General features: G+C 48.3%; 1 protein-coding gene across 10 annotated transcripts in view; it reads left to right on the top strand.

Moving 5' to 3' along the window:
- The window catches only part of NF2 (NF2, moesin-ezrin-radixin like (MERLIN) tumor suppressor), an 80652-nt gene that overhangs the window by 50039 nt on the left and 7226 nt on the right, over window positions 1-23387 (top strand). For 4 of the 10 annotated variants that reach the window (XM_045458111.1, XM_045458121.1, XM_045458117.1 and 1 more), the window contains 7 exons: window positions 1503-1577; window positions 4288-4401; window positions 6929-7051; window positions 7731-7948; window positions 9316-9421; window positions 13297-13424; window positions 15630-15795. In XM_045458111.1, the coding sequence (XP_045314067.1) occupies window positions 1503-1577; window positions 4288-4401; window positions 6929-7051; window positions 7731-7948; window positions 9316-9421; window positions 13297-13424; window positions 15630-15795 (930 nt within the window). Of the gene's footprint in view, window positions 1-1502; window positions 1578-4287; window positions 4402-6928; window positions 7052-7730; window positions 7949-9315; window positions 9422-13296; window positions 13425-15629; window positions 15796-17213; window positions 17273-23387 lie in introns of all 10 variants that reach the window. The other 6 variants (XM_045458112.1, XM_045458118.1, XM_045458120.1 and 3 more) reach the window with 4 other exon arrangements.

Raw genomic sequence — 23387 nt, 5'->3', positions numbered from 1 at the left:
ATACCCTCTCCGGGGGCAGGGCACCATCATGTTCCATCATGTCAATAACTTCGTGCAGTAAGAGGACCTCAAGCTGACTTGACATAATAGGAAGTAGTCTTAGTAGTTATGCATGACAGCCGTGCTGTCAAAACAGAAATGTTGGTTTATTTTAAGTGATCCATTGATTCTTTGTGCGCGTCCCGGCAAAGCCTGTGGTTTCCCCACTGTTTGTGGTTTCCCACTGACGGCTCCGGGGTTTGACTTCAAAGCCGAAAATAAGCTCAAGAAATTCACGAATCGCAGCCTACACAAGAGCAATAGTGCTTCTAAGTTAGCTTGACCAAAAGCTAACCAAAGGATTGTTTTCTGTCCTCAGTATGCTAACCCCTCCTTCCTTGGACAGTATAATATGCAAAAGAAATACCCAAAAATACATCTTCCCAGATGTATTTATCTGCTTAGCACGGCTTTCTCGGGAATAGATATCCATTTTTTAAGTGCTTCTTTGAAATGGAGGATCTGTCCGGTCTAATCAAGAGTGGTTGAGAACAGCAATTGCCGTTTGTCCTTTATATGCTTCCCTGCCTGTGGTCTGGCCCTGGAATCTCCTACTTAGCTACCACCCTGTCCTTATCACTCATCCTTTTCTCCCCTTTGATTTCGAGAGCAGTTTCCCTCTGCTACCACGGTCTCTTCTTCGCACTTTATTCCTTTTATTAACAGCTTTCATCTGATAATCCCTACGTTCAGAAACCTGTGGTGACGACCTGTATGCTGTCACATCAAACCCAAACCCCTCCAACTGTCCACCCCCAGCCCACCCCTGCCTTCCTCCCAGTATGAACCCGTGATATCATCTTAGTCATCAGAAAGCTAGTAACGTCAAACGCGCGCGCGTGCACATACACACACACACACACACACACACACACACAGTCTGCTCATTTCTCTCTCTGCCTCATTTCTGTCGCTTGCCCTGTCCTGAATAGCCCTCCACCCAATCTTTTAGGTCCTCTATCATATTCTCTTTGTCTATGACCAGCTGAAGTTCCCGCCTACTTATGGTAGATCTACTCTGAATCCCCACAACATTTGTGATTTTTGCCACCGGATGAGGCGCTAAGAGATGATGTAATTTCTTAAGTAGCAGTTGAGTCATGAGTCTAGTTCCAGCTAGGTTGTGAGCTTCCTGAAGGCAGAACTGGGCCTGGGATGCTGCATTGGGCTTCCCAGCGTTGGCCTCATGGTCGGGCCCATCAGGGGTCCGTAGTTCAGGTTTCCAAGCCTGAGATGGTGCCGACAGCACCCCTGCCAGGATCCTGACCTTCCACAGCCCCAGACTCCATGCCCTCAGCTGCTTCTAAATCACAGTGGGTTAGTGCCCGGGCGCCGGAAGCCAGGACAAGGCGCAGCCTTGTGCTGGATCTTTGCCAGTGTGGTTGCTGCTTTTGTGGAATTTCCTGGTTGGTGCTAACACTTTAGGTTGTCAGACTGAAACTTTTTCTGCTTCTTTCTTTCAGTTTACTATTAAACCACTGGATAAGAAAATCGATGTCTTTAAATTTAACTCCTCAAAGCTTCGTGTTAATAAGCTGGTAAGTTGAGATCCTAGTTTTTGTTACTAATAACTGTAGTTTTTCTAAGAAACTGAGCGCCTTTTTTTGAGAGAGTGACCTCTTGTGAGGTGTAGAATGATAGGTAGCTCACTTGCTACATACTTTGCCGATAGACTTGAAAGACTCTTCTCTTTAGCTTAACCTAACAAGTCAAACCTGAATTTTGTGATGTGGAATTTTTAAAAAGAATTTTTATGGAGGTAACTAATATATATAAAAGGATAAGTATAATGTGTATAGAAGGTATAAAGAGTGACGAAAAGGGGCACCTGGGTGGCTCAGTCAGTTAAGCGTCCGACTTTGGCTCAGGTTGTGATCTCGCAGTTCGTGAGTTTGAGCCCCCTGTTGGGCTCTGTGCTGACAGCTTGGAGCCTGGAGCCTAGAGCCTGCTTTGGATTCTGTGTCTCCCTGTCTCTCTGCCCCTCTCTGGCTCACACTCTGTCTCTTTCTTTCTCTCAAAAATAAACATTAAAAAAAATAAAATATAAAGAGTGACAAAAATAAATAGCTATGTGGGGTGTCTGGGTGGCTCAGTGGCTTAGATCATGATCTCACAGTTCATGAGTTCAAAACCCCCACATCGGGCTCACTGCTGTCAGTGCAGAGCCTGCTTTGGATCCTCTGTCCCCCTCTCTCTATACCCTTCCCCTGCTGTGCTCTCTCTCAAAAATAAATAAACATTAAAAAAAAAAAACTACACACCCACTACCCAGCTTTAAGAAACCACACACTCCGATACTATTAAACCCCCCCATGTTAGCACCCTGCTGGTTTCCCCCATCCTCCTCCCTGAGGGCAATCACCATTCTGAGCTGGGTGCTCATTATTAGCTCGCTTTTCCTCAGAACTTTATTTCCTATACAGAAAAATGAATGTACTATTAAGTTTTGTGTACTTTTGACATAAGTGCTGTCAACTGTCTATGCTCTTTTGTCACTTTTTTTGTACATTATTTTCTGAGATGTGTCTATGTTTGATGCTTAAAGAGATGATCCCTTTATTTTCACTGCTGTATAGTATTCCATTGTGTGCAGATAAATGTACACATATATACATATATCCACACAATGATACATATATATGTCTCCCTCCCCCTCTCTCCCCGCCCCCATATATATGTCATTTTCCTATTAGTGAATAGTGAAGTGCTTTCTGCTTCTCTGCCATTTTAGCAAAGCTGTTAGGAACATTCTCGTACCTGCCTCCTGCTGCACATGGGCAATAGTTTCTCTAGAGAGTATCTACTTAAGAGTACAAGTGCAGGGCTGTAGTGTATGTCCATATTCAAGATTAAGCCATGTTGTTTTCCAAAGATGAATTAATTTACAGATGCAGTGCAGTGGGTGTGACTTCCTTTTGCTTTATGTCTTCTGCACTTATAATATCAGCCTTTAAAATTTGTTTGACATATGTTGTGCATATGAAATGGTTTCTCAGTATTATATAAATGAGCATCTTTATATTTACTAATGAAGTTGAACATCTTTTTGTATATTTTTTGGCCAGGCTTTTTGTCTCTTTTGTCAAATACTTATTTCATGTCCTTTGGCCATTTTTCTCTGGGTTGTTTGTATTCTTTATTGATTATATCATCTCTCAGCTTGTGGCTTATTTTTCCTCCTTTTTAATGTCTTAACAAACAAAGAATGCTGGATTTTAACATAGACAAATGTATACATCTTTTCCTTAATCATTTGTGCTCTTTGTGTTTTGTTTGACATCTTTCCTTATCCTCTGATCATAAAGATATTCTTCTAGGCTTGATTTCGGCTCAGGTCATGATCTCACGTTTCCTGAGTTCGAGCCCTGTGTTGGGCTCTGTGCTGACAGCATGGGGCCTGCTTGCGGTTCTCTCTCTCTCAAAATAAATAAACTTAAAAAAAAGATATTCTTCTATATTCTTTTCTAGAGATTTCAAGGGTTCAATCTTCGTATTTAAGTCTTTAATCCTTCTGGTGTTGATTTTGTGTGTGGTGTAAAGGAGGGATCCACCTTCTTCAGCTTCTTGTGTTTTTTGGTTTTTGATGGTTTTTTTTTTGTTTGTTTTTTAAAGTAATCTCTACACCTAACATGGGGCTCGAACTCATGACCCCAAGATCAAGAGTAGCATGCTCCACCTACTGAGCCAGCCAGCTGCCCTCAGCTTATAGTTTTTTCACGTGAATAACCTGTTATCCCTATTGAATGAACTTTCCTATCCTCCCTCATCTGTAGTGCCACATCTTAAATTCTTATTTATTTATTTATCTATTTATTTACTTATTTAGAGAGAGGGGCAGAGAGAATCCCAAACAGACTCAGCACTGTCAGCACAGAGCCTGATACAGGGCTTGATCACTTGATTCATGAGATCATGACCTGAGCTGAAACCAAGAGTTGGACACTTAACCAACTGAGCCACCCAGGTGCCCCTATAGTGCCACATCTTAGGAGAATAAGATGCATCCAGAAGACGCACCTCCCTTCACCTGTGACTTTTGCCCCCTGGCGTACTGGAGGCCTGTCTCCAGAGCCAAGAGCCCTGGAGGCCATTAGCAGGAAAGGCCTTGCTGTTTCACTCTGTGCTTTGCTCTTTAGGTTTCCTACTGCCCCCAAGAGCCCTTAGACAAAGATGCTGTAGCCCTGGTGAGCTGGTAGGCAGTGAAGTACATTTGGGGGTTTAACATTTCTCCTGCTTCCATGGCCACAGATTCTCCAGCTCTGTATTGGGAACCATGACCTTTTTATGAGGAGAAGGAAGGCTGATTCTTTGGAAGTTCAGCAGATGAAAGCCCAGGCCAGGGAGGAGAAGGCTAGAAAACAGGTGAGAAAGACCATGTCTGAACCACTGTTGTCACTGCTTCTTGGTCTTGGCTTGGGAGGTAAGGAGCCGTCATAGGCTGACAGGTGTCATTTGGCAATGGACATACCTTCTCTTATTTTATCCCTGTTGGATCTTTACTGGCCAATGCCCAGCTGGTGTGGTGTCTGCTCTGGAAATGAGGAATAAATTCTAAAAGCATATACAAAAGAAACATCTCTAGTTATTTCCCCACTTAAGTGAAGTGGGAGTAATGCAGGTTTGGGAAGAGATAGTCAAGCCTGGGTCTGTCTGTCCATCCATCCATCCATCCATCCACCTAGCTAACTCGCTTTTTTTTTTTTTTTTTTTTTTTTGCCTGCTGGTCTCCTTTGCCCAGCCTTGTCCTTTTCTAATTAGAAGGTGATAGAATGCATGACAGCATCTCATGCTTACCGCGGGAATGCTAATTAGACTTCGGCCACACTTCCCCACCACAGGTCAGCCCAGGCGGCATATTGCCTGTGGTGGGAGGTGCCAGGAGAGCTTATCAGCAGACTGGACAGTCCGCATCATTGTTTTCTACTCATAAACTATCTCGGCTCACCGAAATCCACACAACTAATCTGAGCCTCGCTGCTGAGAATATCCACTGTGGCTTTGGACTAACTCCTAGACAGAGTAGCAGCAGCTGCAGTCAGCTGCCCGCAGGACTCACAGACTCGGAGCAGTAATCATTAGTCTGTGCGCAGCTCTCTGATGTGGGTACTCTGGCGAGGCTGGCTCCCTGCCCTGAGATTTACAATGAAATGCCCAGTTTGATCCAGCATGCTTTTAGGGCTCCCATCTCTTTGCTGAGATGGCATACTATAGATGTGCTATTTGGGATGCTTTGGCGGCCAGGCTGGTGGAATGGGTTTTGTTGGACAAAGAAATGCTCCTGAGCCAGCATGGTCTAAGTGGCAACTTCAAGAAGAGCCTTCTTTGACCTCTTTTCAGCTGAGCAAAGCTTAGAAGTGAGAGATCTGAAGACGGCAATGAGTGTGTAGGCCTTGAGATTGTGGCAGAGAAGAGCGTGCATACACCCCACACCTGCACTGCCTGTGGAACAGCAGAGGCAGGGGCCTGGCACCTGCAGGCCGGGCTCCATGGCCCAGTAGTATAGACACTGACCTTGGAACCAGATGTGAAAGTTAGTATGTGACATTAGTAGATGACTTATCTTCCAGATCTCAGTTTTCTCATCTGTTAAGTGGAGCTAATGGTATGCCTTCTCTGTCTCAGATCAAAGGACACATTGCACCTGAAAGCCTTTGTGAACTTAAACCACCTTGCAAACAAGAGGTCCCTTATTATCGGGTGGAGGTCTAGGGGGAAGTGCAGTGCTGGGAATGGAAGGTGGTTGCCTGGGCTTTTGTCAAGGGGAGAATAATAGAGATACAGTAATCCACCTAATGGAAATTTGTAATGCAGTGGAAATTAGAGAACAAACTGGCCAAGCTTTTCACTGACCTGCAAGGGAAAAATTAGAGAAGAATTTACGGTATTTTATTGCTTGTCTTTGCATTATTCCTTCGAGGCCCAATGCCTTTTTTTTTTTTTTTTTTTTTTTTTTTGGCTCAGTATTTACAAAAGGCAGCAATCTTAAAAATCTTGGGTTTGGGAGAAAATTGAAGCAAGCAGTAATTAAATGTGCTCTATTTAAGGAAGAAAATAGTGCAGTGGTCACTTCTGGCTTCTGCTTTCTGAACTCAGTTAATACCCTAGGATCACAGAGAATAGCACTTGTCCTGTGCTTGTTCCCCTTATTAAGCTCTGCATGTGGCCCAATTAACACAGTGATCCAGAAGGCATGGGAGGTGACGGCAGCTTTGTACCAGTGCCTTAAGGACAGGGGGCCGTGTTCCCCGCTTGGCTCCCTCCTGTTGCAGGCCTGGCCGGGAGCTGCCTCTGCGTGAGGCTGGGAGCCTGTGCCGTGGGGCTGTGGCTTCCCTCTGTGAAACACAATGTGTGAACTACACGATTCCATCTTCTCTGTGGGTCAGAGGCAGGAGTGATTGTGGATGAAATTAGAGATGTGGGAGGGGTCGTGTGGGTGAGAAATGGTGAGGTGGCTCGTCCAACCAGAAGAAAGCTGTCTGTTTCTGGGGCTCCATCTCAGGGAGAAGGAATCTGCATTGCGTCCTGTCCGCTGCTGGGCGGAGCCACGTGAGGTCTTCCAACAAAAAGGGATATCGGCAGGGTAGCCATTTCAGCACACAGTGTGTAAGAGTGCCTCCTTCGATCCAGGTGGACTTGGCGGGGCTGGCTTTTTTGTTGTTTTGTTTGTTCCCTCACCCCTAGATGGTTTTTCAAGGGACACAGCTTTTGATTCTCCAGCTGGTTTTGAAGGACAGAGGGTGGTAGGTGACAAGAATGACACTGCCAACCTCTAAAGTAAAGGGACGAAGAGGGTCTCCCTGGGCATCTCCGGACACTGGGCGTTCTAGGACCCTTGTGGCAGTGTAGGTCGTGAGCCCCATGACTCTCGTTCCCCCCCCCCACCCCCCAGATGGAGCGGCAGCGCCTTGCTCGAGAGAAGCAGATGAGGGAGGAGGCTGAGCGCACGAGGGATGAGTTGGAGAGGAGGCTGCTGCAGATGAAAGAAGAAGCAACAATGGCCAACGAAGCACTGGTGATTTCTGGGGGAGTCTGGGTCCCAGGAGGCTACACGGGGATTCCCTTGGGTTTTGGGAATTAGGTAGGCCTCCTGAGGACCACAGATAAGTAACATTTGCTTTGACATTTCAGCTAAAAAAAAAACAAAAACAAAAACAACAACAACAAAAAAAAACGGTGCCTTTTCTTTCCACCCATGTTGGCAGGAGATCATGTGTGGCCAAGCCCCACTTTCCCTAGGGCGCCTTTAAAGCAGGGCCTCTCTGCCTGCCCGGGGGTCAGATCACCCTCTGTGATGAAAGTTGTCCTGTGCCTCATAGGACGGTTAGCAGTGTCCCTGACCCCTACCCACTAGATGCCACTAGCACCACCTTACCCTTGATTTGTGACAATCAAAAACATTGTTACCTGTCTCCCACTGGTTTGAACCACGCATTTAAAGGGAAAAGCCTTGGCTCAAGTGGTACTCAAAAAGGTGCTTTCTTGTTGTTCCCCATGGGTGGGACTTTCTGAAAAGTTGAGGGTGTGGCCGTCTGGCCCTTGCCAAAGTGTCATCTGATGGGGCATTCAGTGGCAGGGCCCCGGGGAGTCTGACGCTCTGGTTCCTGCTGACCTGAATTTCTGAGGCCACATCTGGGAGGGATGACAGGCATGTGATCGATCCCCATCCCAGCTGATAGCACCCTTCTCTCCAGATGCGGTCCGAGGAAACGGCTGACCTGTTGGCGGAAAAGGCCCAAATCACTGAGGAGGAGGCAAAACTCCTGGCACAGAAGGCCGCGGAGGCCGAACAGGAAATGCAGCGCATCAAGGCCACAGCCATTCGGACGGAGGAAGAGAAGCGCCTGATGGAGCAGAAGGTGCTGGAGGCTGAGGTGCTGGCGCTGAAGATGGCTGAGGAATCGGAGAGGAGGTTAGAGGTGGGGAGTCCAGGGCACTGGGGCCCAGGCGAGGGGCTGTTCAGTCGTAACCTGGCCCTGAGGCAGAGCTTGACCGCACTTGTCCACAAGCTGCTTCAACTTCTAGGATGGTGGGGTGGGGGGAGGCTCCTCCCTTGACAGGTTGGTGAGGACTGGTACTTAAGCCGGTGTGGGCTTTGGGGGCTGGGGTTAGTGGAAGGGCTCAGGAACATGGTTCTCTAGTCGAGTGGACCTCTGGTCATGCTTGTGTCTGTGATAAACCGCCGTCCCTCTGATAGCCATGTTTGCAGGAATGCCATCAAGCACGTCTGCAGACCGCTTTTAGCTGAGGAGCTGTAAGGAGGCTCTTCTTAAGTTTAAAAAATGTGGTTCTTTTCTCTTTTCATTTAGGGGACATGTGGGGAGAGAGCAGCTATTTACCTTTAACGTGGTAATGAGGAACCCGCTTCCCTTCAGCCATTCTTGGTGCTAAGGCTCCCGAGGCAGATAGGAGGGGAGGGCCAGGATCCTGTCTGTGGCCAGGATGCGCCAGCTCACGACCAGGTTGAAGGACGGAACTGTAGTTTCCACTTTTCAAAGAGTATTCTAGCCTCTGGATTGTTCTGGTCCTGCAGCCTTCAGATAAACACTGGCACATTCCCCACAGCATTTGGCTCTATTGACCTAGAACACTTGAATTTGGCTTTTTGCTACCAAGGTGCATTCACTACAGTTTCCTCTCCGCTTTCTGCATGTCGTTCTGGGAATATGGATCTTTGTTTCCTGCCCTGTCTCGGGCCCCTTTCTTTCTGTGTGTGGGTCACTTCCCCCAAGACCGATGTTGAACCTGGTCCCTGGGTCCTGTGTCTTGCAGGGTGAGGCACGAAGACCTCAGTGTTGCTGCTCATCTTGCCTGAGGTTGGCCCTGGGCCTGCAGTCGTTTTCCTTGGGGGCTGTGAAGAATCGATTCTTTCTCATCCTGTCCTTCGTGATCCGATATAAGATCTTTGATTCATGCACTGTACCTTTGCCTAGCTCACTCTCACCCACAAGTTAAGCAGAGGAAGCTGTTGGCCCCTCCCCCCTCCTCTCCCTCTACCAATTGCAAAGGTTTGAACTTGACTCCTTCCCAGCAGCTTCCCTGCCCTTCCCATTTAGATTTACCATTGCAGTGAACAGTACTCAGGAATGTTATCCTTGCTTTGGAAGTTCTGATGTTCATGTCAGTGTCCACCCCCCCTCCCCACTGGCCTTGTTTGCCTGATCTGGTGCCGTCATCAGGGTTAACTCAGGTCCCTCCTCTCCAGGGGGACTGTGGGGAAGAGGGCTGTCTTTCTTCTACCTGTCACCTTCATGGACCTGACATCTCCTTTCCTTGCAGGGCCAAGGAGGCAGATCAGCTGAAGCAGGACCTGCAGGAAGCCCGCGAGGCAGAGCGAAGAGCCAAGCAAAAGCTCCTGGAAATCACCACCAAGCCCACATACCCGGTGAGCCGGGCTGGGAGCTGCCAGCCTGCAGCTGCTTCAGACCTTGTAGCTTTCTCTTCCCTCCAGCCCTTCAGTTCCGCTGGTGGTGCCACAGCAGAATGAATGATGCAGAGGGCCTGCAGCTGGGGAAGGGGCAGAATGCCTGGTCTGCCATTGGCCTTGGACTGGTCACCTCTCTGGTTGCCTGGGTAGCAGGCAATGGGGCCTTTCCTAGCTCTGAAATGTTTTTCTTCGTCTTTTTTTTTTTTAAGTTTATCCATTTATTATTTCTGAGAGAGAATGAACAAAAGCAGGGGAGGGGCAGAGAGAGAGAGGGAGATAGAATCTGAGGCAGGCTCCAGGCTCTAAGCTGTCAGCACAGAGCCCAACCTGGGGCTTGAACTCATGAACCGTGAGATCATGACCTGAACCGAAGTTGGATGCTTAACCAACTGAGCCGCCCAGGCACCCATGTTTTTCTTATTCTAAGTAATATAGTCCCAAATTATTTTTAAGAGATGATAGCTTCTTCTTCTTCTTCTTTTTTTTTTTTTTTTTTTTTTTGAGAGAGCGAGGTTGCAAGTGAGCAAGGGGCAGAGAGAGAGAGAAGTGGGGCTCACTTGGCACTCATGTTTTACCTAAAGCGAGGCTCATGTTCACCCGAAGTGGGGCACGAGCTCACCTAAAGCGGGGCTAGAGCTCACCCGATGTGGGACTCGAACTCACAACCTGTGAGATCATGACCTGGGCTGTAGACAGATGCCACCCAGGCACCTGAGACGGTAGCTTCTTGATGCCAAGCTGAATGTAATCTTCAACTACCTTTGTGTAACATATACCATCATTGCAGTTCTGGGCAGGCGTACCGTATACCTCAGGGTAAACTATAGCCATGTAAGAACCATTTTCCAAACTCAATTTTGGGACAAGGAGGCAGACTTCAATTAAACAGGGTCACACCATGAGTAGACAAGCCTCTTCCCTTCCCTTCCTCTGTGCATTCAGTTCAGCAAACTGTTCTGTTCCATATAATACCAGGCACCTGGATAGTTCAGTTGATTAAGTGTCCAACTCTTGGTTTCAGCTCAGGTCACGATCTCACAGTTTTGTGGGTTCATGCCCCGCACTGGGCTCTGCACTGGCAGCATGGAGCTTGCTTGGGGTTCTTTTCTCTCCCTTTCTCTATCTCTCTGCCCTTCCCCTACTCACACTGCCTCTGTCTCTCCCAAGTAAATAAATAAACTTAAAAAAAATAATAATGCCAGGCAGATGCAGAGTCTGTATACAGACAGGGTGCACAGAGGCCTGGAGGGGAACATAGCCCAGCTTGTAGGGGCAGGAGAGGCATAGGATCGTGCCTGAGCTGGCTCTCAAAGGCTAAGGAGGAGCTAGCCAGGCGAGAAAGAGACTGTAGGGTATTCGCAGCCAGTGCACAGATGTGCACATGGCACAGTGTTTGCACTGCACACTCACAAGGCATGCAGCCAGGAGGCACACAGGGCACAGCAGCATAAGCCACCCAGGGTTTGAGGTGGAGGGAAACGTGAGTGGTTTCTTATTGTCATCTGTTCTGGTTATCTATTACTATGTGACAGGCCACCCCCCAAGCCAGCCATATAGCTCAAAACAGCCATTTGTTATTCTCTCTCATGGCTTGGTGCATTGATTGGGCTGATGGTCCTTCCTCAGAATCTCTGAGGCAGTCGCAGACAGCAGCCAGGACTGGAGTCGTCTGAGGGCTCATCTGGGCTGGGCACCTGAGATACGAGTGATTTTAAAATATATACTGGAATGGGGTAGCCTGGCTAGCTCAGTAGGTAGAGCATGCAACTCTTGGTCTAAAAATAGATGGGTAGGTAGGTATGTAGGTAGGTGGAAACAAAGGGAGGGAGGGAGGGAGGGAGGGAAGGAAGGAAGGAAGGAAGGAAGGAAGGAAGGAAGGAAGGATAGGAGGGAGGGAGGGAGGGAGGGAGGAAGGAAGAAAAGAAAGGAAGGAAAGGAGGGAGGAAGGAAGGAAAGGAAGGAAGGAAAGGAGGGAGGGAGGGAGGAAGGAAGGAAAGAAAGGAAGGAAGGAAAGGAGGGAGGAAGGAAGGAAGGAAAGGAGGGAGGAATGAGGGAAGGAAGGAAAGGAAAGGGGGGAGGAAAGGAGGAAGGGAGGGAGGGAGGGAGGAAGGAAGGAAGGAAGGAAGGAAGGAAGGAAGGAGAGACACTGGAGCAAACTTCATGTGCTCTTCAAACAGTAAATAAATAAGTCCTGGAGGAGCTCATTCATATCAGCCTTTACTCATATTTCATGGTATAGATGGATTGTAATTCATCTAAGCAGTCCCCTATGGATGGGTATTTAGTTTGTTTTCATCTGCAGTTGTGAACAAAACTGCAGAAAATATCCCTGAGCATAAATCTTCACACATACGGTGAATGTACTGGTAGAATAAATTGTCATAAATAGAACCGTGGGGTCAGGTTTTCCATCGAGATGCTTTCCACAGAGGTTGTCCCAGTGTCTGTTCTCACCCACAGTGCAGCACTCAGCGCCCGTCTTTTTGGAGATTTTGATGAGGTATAACATCCATACAGGGAAGTGCCCCAAATTATAACTGTACAGCTTGATGCATTCTCGCAAACTCAACACACCAATGCACCCAGCACCCAAATCAGAAAACAGAACGTTCTAGTACCCCAGAATCCCCCTCTCAGCACCACCTTCAACACCCACGCAGACAGTCTGCCTCAAGCCTGTCATCGTCTCAGATGAGCGCTCTGGGCCTCTGCTCTTTCCCAGACGCTGTCCCAGACTCAGCCAAGGATCCAAGGGTGAAAGAGAGGCAGATCCTGCCCTTAGGAAACTTGCCAACAGTAAAAGAAGAAGACACAGCCAAAAGGGATTTTTTACAGGGTGGAGTTAGGGAAGTGCCACCACAGAACCAGAAGCACCATGTATAGCAAAGAAAAGAGTTGCCATCTGGCCGAGAGGGATCTAGAAAGGCTTTGTTGAGAAATCCTAGTATTTGAGAAGGGCCTTGAAAGTGAGGTGGCGTGTAGCAAAAGGAATAGTTTAAGCAAAGGAGCAGAAACAGTGATGTTCACGATCCAATAGGGCAAACAGTAGGAAACATGGGAGAAGTAGATCGGGGCCATATTTGAGATGACCCTTTGTTCTGGGATGAGAAAGTCCTCAAATCTAATTGCTTTGCCGTCTGCTTCAAGCCCTGCTCTGGCTCTGTCTTCCAAATCCAAACCCTCAGCATGCAGGGCAGCCCTCTATGGTCTAGTCCCGGCCCCCCACCCACCTCACCACACCGGTGCCGCAGACCCTCGGCTTTCTCGCCAAGCATGCTCTGCCCTGCCCAGTGCCGTGCCTCTTGCCTGGCATGTCTTTTCCTCCGTCATATCCTCTGCTGCCAACATAGCACACCTTCTCCAGCTCCCTGGCCTGTGTTCACTCCCTGGCTGTAGTGTCTACCTTACTTAACCGGGATGATCTGTAAGCACCTTTGTTTACTGAATAATACTGTCAGCTGCTCAGAGCCAGGGACCCTGTCTTGTTCTCTGCATCTCCAGCTCCTAGCCTGGGGCTTGAGGGCTTCCTCAACAAAGAAGTGAGTGGGAGTAGTGTTTAATTTGGCTGAGCGTGAAAAGCTGGCAAAGGTTCGAGGGAAGAGGAATGATTTGTCTGGATTTGTAGTCTTTGGGGCCAGTCACCTGGGAGCAGCCAGTGTGGGTAGATGGGGAACAGGAGAGACTGGGGTAACATGAGGCCATGGTGATGCTGGGAGGCAGGGCCTGAGCTGTGTGCCCATTTCTGTGGCTGCTGGAGGATCAGTGGTTAACACAGCAGTGCCCCCTGTTCCCATAGAACCCGAACCTCCTAACCAGACATTTCTCATTCATAGCCCATGAACCCAATTCCAGCGCCATTGCCTCCTGACATGCCAAGCTTCAACCTCATTGGTGACAGCCTGTCTTTCGACTTCAAGGATACTGACATGAAGCGGCTTTCCATGGAGATAGAGAAAGAAAAGTACGTAGTTTCCTGACTTCCGTGCCCCCAGCCAGTGAGCTAGAGTGGGGCCATCTGGGCTTGGGAAAAGTGGAGGGTTATCACAAGCATCTGTCACTAGCCCCTGCAGGATTTGCTCTGTTCCCATCCTCTGGAGGAAGAATTTCCTCATCAGAACTGAAGGACGTCACACCAGCGTCCAGTCTTCCAGGATAACAATGATACTTGATTGGTGACCTGGAGTTTACAGGGCTCAAAACCTCACCTACAGTCTCAGACTGGTTTTCCGGGAACTCTGAGTCAGTCAGACTGCTGTTCATGTGGCGATAGAGCACGTGATAGTGTCCTAACACAGTAACAGAACATGCTTCCTAGTTGTGTCCTCTGGCGGCTGAGATCTGTGGCACTTCCCATGTCTAGAACAAGGGTCAGAGAAGAAACTCGGGCTCGAGGCCGAGGAAGGCAAACGTCCAGGTCAGGCCGGCCCTACTGTCCAGGGCAGCCCTGAGCTGAACCCCCACATGCCCTGTTCACAACAGCTTCTGCTGTCATGGTTGGTGGAAGTGGAGCTGAGGTGGAAAGGAGAAATCTAACTGAGGTTCCCCCGGATTCCCAACCACAGATCAATTGGCCACTCATGCCACAGCTTACTGGAGAACCATCACAAAAGCTGCTGGGTGCTGGGTGCATCGGTGTCCAGTCTTTTTTTTTTTTTTTTTTTTTTTAATGTTTATTTATTTTTGAGAGAGAGAGAGAGGGAGAGAGAGACAGAGACAGAGTGCAAGTGGGGAAAGGGCAGAGACAAGGGGAGACACAGAATCTGAAGCAGCCTCCAGGCTCTGAGCTGTCAGCACAGAGCCCAATGCAGAGCTTGAACTCAGAAACTGTGAGATCATGACCTGAGTTGAAATCCCACACTTAACCAACTAAGCCACCAGGTGCCCCCCTGGGCCTTTTTAATGTTTATTTATTTTTGAGAGAGAGACAGAGCATGAGCCAGGGAGGGGCAGAGAGAGAAGGAGGCAAAGAACCCGAAGCAGGCTCCAGGCTCTGAGCTGTCAGCACAGAGCCCGATGGAGGGCTCGAACTCATGAACCGCAAGATCATGACCTGAGCCGAAGTCGTATGCTTAACCAACTGAGCCCCTCAGGTGCCCCATGTCTGGGCTTTTTAGCTTTGTCTCATTTCATTCCCACTAGCCTCAAACATCAGAGGTAGGTTTTCGTGTGCCATTTATAAATGAGAACACAGATCTGGAGTGTTTAACGAACTCACCCAGCATCACACAGCTGATGAGGGACAGAACCGGGATTCAGCTCCAAGCCCATCTGAGGGTATGTGCTTTCACCTTGTACAGTATCCTTGGAAGAGCTGTCTCGGGACAGTGCCTCTTTGGAGCTCGGGGTGAGCAACCACGAGCCTCTCCGTGGTATCTGCTGTCCAAGTTCATCTTCAAGTCTTTCTCCATTGACCAGGCATAGTAAGCATTTTGTGGTTGTGATCAGGGAGAGGCTACATCCTGTTCCGTGTTCTGCTTTTTTATAGTTTGTATTTTCTTATCACCCATGCATGTGACATTACCATCACATGACAGACTCCATATACTAGCCATGGGAATCACTACAGAATTAGCATTTATATTGCATGATTTGCCTGGCCATGACATTATAGTTGGACACTTTGAGAATGATTTCCAGATTTTCACCATTGTAGATACAGTGTATCTACCTGCAGGTGGTGGTGGGGATCTTTTTCTTCCTGATATTGGCTGAGCAAGCTTCCATTCTGTTTAGGAGATGATGTCCCAAAACAAGTAGGGATGTGGCCACGGCCTAGCAGAAGAGGTCACTTGAATAGAATCACTTAACCAGGAAGGGCCAAGACGAGGAGATTGTTTTGGATGTCAGGAGTCTTGATTCATGTGTTGTTGCTTGTGCAGAATTAAAAACTATCTACTGTAACTGGTATTTGTAGAGCGCTTTCAGAGAGTTTACCAGAGGGCTTTCCTACCCTTTATTTTGCTTAATTCTGACCACAGCCCTGTGATCATTAGCCCAACCTCATGGCCAAGGAAACAGATTCAGACCTGTTTAGTGATTGGCCCAGGCTCCCACGGCCTGGGAGTGTCTGAGCAGAGATGTGATGAACTCCATCCAGGCTGCAGACCCTAGATCCCATGTCTCACTGTTGCCAAATCCATGATATACCGTGTCCTCTTGCTGGCAGAGTGGAGTACATGGAGAAGAGCAAGCATTTACAGGAGCAGCTCAATGAACTCAAGACTGAGATTGAGGCCTTGAAACTCAAAGAGAGGGAGACAGCCTTGGATATTCTGCACAACGAGAACTCTGACCGGGGTGGCACCAGCAGCAAGCACAACACCATCAAAAAGGTACCGAGTCTCCCGTCTTTCACTGATCAGGACAGTCATTAATGAAATGGAGGTTGGCATCTGGTTTCCTGAGTAGCCAAGTCATTAGACTGTTATCATTTTTTATACATACTTAGTTGAGGAAATTTTTTAACTCATGCCAGAAAGGGAATTTAATCCGCCAGTGACTGTGAACCCATTGGCTTGATGGAAGGGGAGCCTGTGTTAAAAGCTCTGATGAAATGAATCACTGTTACGAGACAGGTTTTGATCCATCATTTAGCAGTAAAGCGATTCTGTCTTTTAAGCCAAGGGGAGTTCTGCCCAGGGAGCTGCCTTACTTCATGAGAAAGCAAAATGAAACAGAGGCTTTTGAGAATGGACTCTCCCTCTAGTCTTTTTGGGTTATTAAGTGGCAAGGACTATTTAAAAAATCCTGTTCTTACTTTAAAGAAACCAAATTCTGAATTTTTAACGTTTTTCATACTTCAAAGGAAGTGTCTAGAAGAACCTTAATGTTTTAAAAGATGAAACTTCATTTATGTTGCTATCAGTTTCAGATTGTTCTCTACTGATATTTTGAGCGTTCAGGTTTTAGAGAAGGTTAAATTCCATAAATATCAGCCCAAGAGTGTGCTTCTCTCTCGGGCAAAGCACAAACGGCCCCTCCTGCTGGTTTGTTCCTGACTTATAGCCCAGGGTCAGGCTAATACCTGTAAAAGAGGTGTCATTAAGATGAGACTGTTCATTGAGTTTAGATCATGATGGTTTACCTAAGTTTAATTTTTTACTCTTTACCTTATTCTTTAGAGTGGTCTCCCAGGTTAAGGAATATCTGTTTTCAGTAGTTAAGCTGCATCTGAAAACTCCAAGGGTTCTATAGCTACTTGCCAGTGCTAATGGGTACAGTCGGGAGCCTCAAATTCCTTCTCTGTACTCCAGTTAGTATTGGCACCGGGTAGAGAATTCCTCTTAATAGCATAGCTGAAAAGGAAAGGCCTTTCCCCATTCCACATTCTTCTTCCCTCTGGCTTCCGTTATTTACTGGGTTTCATTTCCAAAACTAAATTATTGAACAGTTAGTGAAAGGGGAACTAAAGTGAGGCCTCAGCCAGTGAGCCGAGAGGTAAAATGATGACTGGGCCAGGGAGCCAGTCAGCCCTCGAAGGAGCTTCCTCAGGCACCCCACCCCCAACCCCCGCTCCTGTCCCCAGGCTCCTCATCTGGGCACACTGAAAGGTCTCGTCTTTGCTGTTGCTGCCGTGAGCCAGGCCCTCAGGAAAGCCGGAGGGACCTGTTTCCAGGCCATAAAAACAAACAAATGAAGTCACTTGTCACCATTTCAGGCCTGTCTGAGCATTTTGCAAATGGCACATGTGGCATTTGTTGATATCACAGGGTATGTTTTTGTTTTTCTTCATTTTATTTTGCTGGTTTAGCCTCAAGCCCAAGGCAGAAGACCTATCTGCATTTGAGCCCTCAAAGTAGGTTATCCCAGGTACTCTGTATGTGGTGATGGTACTACCCTCTGTGATACTAACCCATGCATGAGCTTGCCTGTCTCTGTCCCTGGGCCATGCCGAGCCCTCCCGAGGGCAGGTGGCACTGGGTACTGGCCGCAGCATGCTTTGAGTCTGAGAGCAGGCGTCCGCCCTTTGGGGCCAGACCAACCTCCGGGGGTTCAGAAGGCTGCCTCGTTCTGAAGAGCATGTCATGGGGCTGTAGGACCAGCTGTCCATCACATTTTGTGTCATCGTTGGGCTGGGGATGGTCATGGCTTCTCGTCCAGTGAGGTCTGTCTAAAATCCTTTGTCTCAGTGGCATAGTCCTTAGATAAATAGCTCTAGCATGGAAATGGGATAGATCTGGGTGTCTTTAACTCAAGATCAAGACCTTTCATGTGGTGACAGCTTCTGAAGACCCATGGTCATACCTGGTCGCGGAATGAAGGGGCTGTCCTCACTCACTCATTTGCCTTTAGAGCCTCCCCTTTCTGTACACATCCACTTTCTTTCCAAGTCAAGCAAACCAACAGTACAGCGGTCTGATCTGTAGCCCATCTAAGTGGACCATCTATCTGTCTGTCGGTGCTCTGAAGACTGTCTCTGCTCAGCTCCTCCACAGCCTGGGGCAGAATTGTGGTCAGCATGAACTCACATTGGGACAGTCGCTGGCACCCAATAGATGAGCAGTCAGTGGTTGTTGAGTGAATTAATGGAATGATTGCTCCTTTCCTTCTGCGATAGTTCATCATCCTCCCAACATGCCTCGGCAGCAGGGAGAATTTATTATGCCCAGTAATAACATAACATCCTGCCTCTGCTCCTTACCTAATCCCCAGCGGTACGCCAGCCAGTGGGCCCACCGACACCTGACAGTCGCGTAGGATGTGTCCTTTGGTGTCCTCGCCACAGTTTCTGCTGTTAGAATAAAATAAGCTCACTGGAAGCTTTCTACCAAAAAGTGAGATCTGGCATAAGATAGACCTTATTTGTGGTTGTTATCCAAGCAAGAGAGGTTAGCTACTAAAGTCCCAGATGGATCTCATTATAAGATGGATTCTGTCTGTCAGTGGTTCCAAGAGCCCATAGCATGAACCCCAATTTGTGTGTGACACTTTTATTTAGCGGGCTCCTATTTCTTCAGCTTTCATACCACACATTGGCATCAAACGCCCTGACACCAAGCAGCGCGTGCTCTGAGCAGGGCAGTATGACCAACGCTGGAGTTGGGCAGGCCAGGGGGATCATCTGTCCAAGTGGTGACCCCACGGTGCCCAGAGGACCCTGGGGTGGATCCGCTTTGGTTTCCTGGACTTTGTGACTAGCACAGGGTCCAGCAGAAAAATCCCTTTTTGTGTCAGCCTGTGCTGTCAGGCATTCCTGCATATGACCATACCATTCCACCTTGATACGATTTCATCTCTTTTTTCTGTAATGATTCAGAATGTTTCGATTCTTCAGGGACCTGATTTTGACCGCCAGTTCTCACTGAGCTCTTATTATAGACAAATGAGGTTTGATTTGCAGTCAGATTTGTACTGCTCTGAGGACATTTACAGAAGTCTTTTTTTTTTTTTTTTTTTTTTTTAATGTCTTGATGTGAACTTGTTTTCAAAGCAGGCTGCCAGATTCCAGTTAATCAAGAATTCTGATTACTCGAGGGTTAACAGAAGAATGGGCTTGGCTTTTAATAATAGCTGGACTTATCTCAGCATTACTAGATTAAATAGTGGCAGTTTTTGCTACACTTCACGTTTGATTCTCTTTCCATTTTCTGGACTTTGCTGGTCCCTGGGGCTAGTGACTAAGCATGACGAGTAGCCACCTGCCTGTGCTGGGGTAGCCCTGGAGCTGTGCCTACTGTAGTCTGGGCCAAAGTAAGCCTAGTAAAGAGAAACACCACTGTGGGCTTTGGAAGTTTGGGCACCTAGAGTGTGAAGGTCAGAGCTCCATCTACAAAGTCTAGGACGAGAAATGCAGAGACTGGTGGTGACCTGGAGAGCTTCCAGTGTCCTGAGAGCCCATTAATCTTGGTTCAAACCAGGCTGCATTGATTTTTGTTTTGTTTTTAATGTTTTCTGATCATAGATTTCTTCAAGAAAAGAATGGTTCTACCTACCTCCCACAACGCAGGCATGTTCCTTCTTCTCACCTTCAGTACTTTCCTGCCTCACTGTGAGGTCCCAGTGTCCTCTCCGAAGTAAGCTAATTAATCTCACTTAAGCTAATTCCAGGGATTACCCTTGGGTTCAGGGCTTAGTTATCATGTTCCCTTGGGAATGCCAAGAGGCTGTCCCGTCTGGCTAACCGAGGTTACCACTACTCTGCCGCTTGTTTACTCTGTAACTCTCACTTTCTCTTAATGCCCAGTGTCCTCACCTGTAAAAAGTAAACAAAACAGTTCTTAACCCCCAGGATTGTTAGGAGGATTATAAGAGGTAACACACCTCTTTTACACAGGAAGAGCTCAGCAAAGAGTTTCCATGAGTTTGGAGGTAAAAACTTTGAAAAAGCCAGAATTAACATCACTGGTTCTTTTGCTATCCGATTTGAGTTTGCAAGGGTATATTTTGTTCCTCCTGCCAATCTTAACTGCCCACATTTCCACTGCGCTCCCCCCGCCCCCACCCTGCCATTGATAATCAGTGCAGCTGGTTTGGCATTTGCATGTGACTCAGAGTGGCACCTAGTTGTCAAGAGTCGCTCTTAAGAACCTAGATTCATTTCATTCTCAGGGGGAGCGACAGCAACACATACTTCTGGCCTCCGAGTCTTTTGAGTGAGGGAGTGAGGTCCGGCAGTGAGGCTGGAGTGAAGGGGACACAGGTGCTGTGGGCTTCAGAGCCACAGTGCCGAGGAGGTGAGCTGTGGCCGGCTGTGCCGCACACTTTGGAGGTGAAGATGCAGTGCCAGAGCTTGTACATTTCGGGGTCTTGCTCTCATCCCCTCTCAGGGGACAGCTTTCACTCCCCGATCCTGAGCTGGTCTCAGTGCCAGCAAACTTGTCATCATTTTTGTGCCCATGATCTCCAAGGGAGCACAGGGTTTCAAAGGAAATCGACAGAGGACAAATCATGAGGATCGTGGAGCTTAGAAAGTTTATTTTATTAGTAAATGGTTTGAGCCATCAAGGTCCAGCTGTGGTTTCCGCTGGTGGAGGAACAGGAATGAGTAGCCTTGACAGTTCTCTGAAGCTCTAGCTGCCGCTTAGATCCAGAAGACATAAAAGTCCAATGTCATCTTCAATTTGCACTGACTCCCCTTGGAGATGCAGGGCTGGCGAAGTGAAGTAGAACACTTAGAACACCAGGGAAGTGATAAATCACAGGGCAGGATTGAGTATGCGTGAAAGGCTTCTCTCACAATTAAAACCAACGGCCAGAGCCTCCCTGGTGACCTCTGGTCGCCCGCCTCAAAGAGGGCTCTGGTTAGTTTCTGATGCTTGTATGTGGTTAATGTGTTCAGCCCTTCCGTGACCCCGGTCACTGGACCCGAGCTGGCAGTTGGCTCTGCCTGCTTTGGAAACTGGGCATCGTCTGGTGCGGCATCCTCTGCCCTGACTTAAAGGCAGCGTGCACTGGCTCCCAGCTCCAGGACCTTTCTTTTGTTGCTGTTGAAGGGTGGCAGAGGCAGGAGGGGGGAGGAGAAGAATGGGGGTGGGAGTGGGGTGGGAGCAAGGATTAGCAAGGAGCAGCAGCACTCAGGTGTGGATAGAAAACGCGTGGAAGAGATTGCAATGGCGAACTCTTCCCTGCTCTGTGGGAAGCACAGCGAAAGCATTGGGAAGCACAGCCTGGTCTCCGGGAGCCTGCTCTTCCTGGATGCGATGCCTGGGCTCATCCCCGAAGGCCACTCTTACCTTAACATGTGCACCAGCTAGATGTCCAGGTGCCTCTCAACTGGGGAGGGCTTACCATTCTCTTGCTTGTTTCTGGTAGCTCTCGAGATAGAAGATTCTGCCAGCCTCTTTTCCGAAAGACCACGACCTAGTTCCTCTTCTTGGTTGGGAGACTTTACCCAGTCAAGCAGTTGCCCTTTGGGGAGGCGTTGAAGATCCTACAAAACCTGCTTTGCCCTCTTAGGATGTTTTACAACCATTTGGAAGTGTCTGGGGACATTATTGGGCCTTATTTGATGCAGTAAAACATCCCATTTGGTCCCTCAGCACTGAAGATGTGTTTCAGTGCAGCCTTCCTCCGGCACCTGATTTGTTACTGCAACAGTGGGAGGGAAGAGATGGGATGCAAACTCATTCTGCGGGCTCGAGGTTCTGTTCTTATGATCCTTGCTGTGATTTCCCTTCTGATATTGGCAATTTGAAAATGACATCAGCGTGTCTGCACCTTTTTGCTAAGGTACTCAGTACTTAGAGAACTCTGTAGCTATGAGTTCATCTCTACCTGCCCAGTGAAGTGAATCAGACTGATTAGTCCATTTTCCAGGTAGAAGGACGGAGTAGCAAAGGCCCCTGCCAGCATCTCACGGGCAGCTCAAGACACAGGCACACACCAGTTTCCAGGCATCTTCCTACTTTAGGTCCCTAAAAGATTAATATACAAAAGAGACCCTCTGGGCTTTCCCTGAATTGAATTCATTAATTGGGATGGACTTGGCCTTTCATCCCACCCCTGCTTAGGGATAAGTGTGCGCACAGCTCTCTCCCCGTACACATCACCAGATGGCATTTGGGTGCAAGCCGTCACTAGCAAGACGGCAGAAGCGCTTAATCTGGCCAGTGTACAGCAACTATCCCCCTTCACTGGCCTGCCCCCTCCTTGGCTCTGATTTGGAAGGGGGGATGTTGATCACACCCTAAACCAAAGATTATGTTGGAATTTGCTGCTGCTGATTTGGCTGTCACCTTTCTGCTCCAGAGTTGGCTTTCTCCTGGTGGATCCCAGCGCCAGAGAATCCGCATGTCCTTTTGAATCCATGCCCTCCCCCGCTCCTTCATTTTTGATATGTAGTGGCGGAAAGGAGGTGTAACATGATTTTAGGGCTTGCATTTCAATTCCGCTGCATTTTTATGGGACAAGCAGTCTCAGCGCCTGGAGTTATTAGGTTAGTATCTAAAATGGGTTCAGCACTGTGGGTCTTATTGTTTAAAATGAATTAGACGGCCCCCCTCCCACCTTCCTTTCTCCTCCCTCGGGATGAGTGGATTGAGGCAAGGCCCCCAGAGACTAGTTGGAGGAATCCTGGCGCTCTGATTAGTTTTGTTCTCCCAGCTTAATTGTAGAGCTTCCTTTCTCTTGTCATTGATAGCCCAAGTGGCTCTGTGTCCTGCCCACCCCCACGCCACCCCTTTTTGCTTTAGGAACAAGATTATCACAATGCGGCCTTGTGAATCAATTTTCTCTATGTGCTGATGAAAGTGTAATTCATTCTTAATCAAGCAGCCTTGCTGCTGCAGGCTCTGTGCCGGAATACATTTAGTTACCCTCCCATCACTTTGGGAAATGATTCCCCCAAAAGGACTTTTAGAGGAGAGCTGGAAGGAGAGTTGGCAGCCAGCCTGGTGCTGTCTTTTTCCAGCAGGGGGCACTCTTGAGAACGATGCTGGAGGATCCTTTGTAGCTGGCCACATTCCCCACTGTCCCCCAGCCGGGAGGGATTGGGGAGCCTGGTGCTTGTCACAGGTGCCTTCCAGGCTTGCTGTCTCTAGACCCTGGAGCCATTTCTTAGGACTGGGCAGGTGCCAGATCGTTGTGTCTTGATGGGCTGCCTGAAACACTTGCCCAGTGAGCAGGAGCCGGTTGAACCTGCATATGGCGTGCAGGCCTGGGTTAGGTCCTGTGTAGGCTTGAGAGGAGCCAGCCTCCTGCCTTTTTAAGGAGACAGATATGTCTCCCGGATCTGAACTGGTTGAGATTGGATGGATGTGCCCGTGTAGTCACACCACACACAGTTGATATCTCGAAGAGGTGTAGCTCTGCCAAGTAGCTCCCTCTCCTGCCCTTTCACAGCCTGGTGGCCGTCACAGACAACTGGCAGTTTGATGGACAAATGCGCAGGAGGAGAGGTGACTGCCAGGCTTGTGGCTGTTGATGCTGGGCAGGATGAAGGGGCCAGGCCCAACAGGTGGACTGGAGCCCCTCATAAGATAAAGAC

This window comes from Leopardus geoffroyi, chromosome D3 (assembly GCF_018350155.1).
Source record: "Leopardus geoffroyi isolate Oge1 chromosome D3, O.geoffroyi_Oge1_pat1.0, whole genome shotgun sequence".
NCBI lineage: Eukaryota > Metazoa > Chordata > Mammalia > Carnivora > Felidae > Leopardus > Leopardus geoffroyi.
This window is presented reverse-complemented; position numbering and strand designations above follow the sequence as displayed.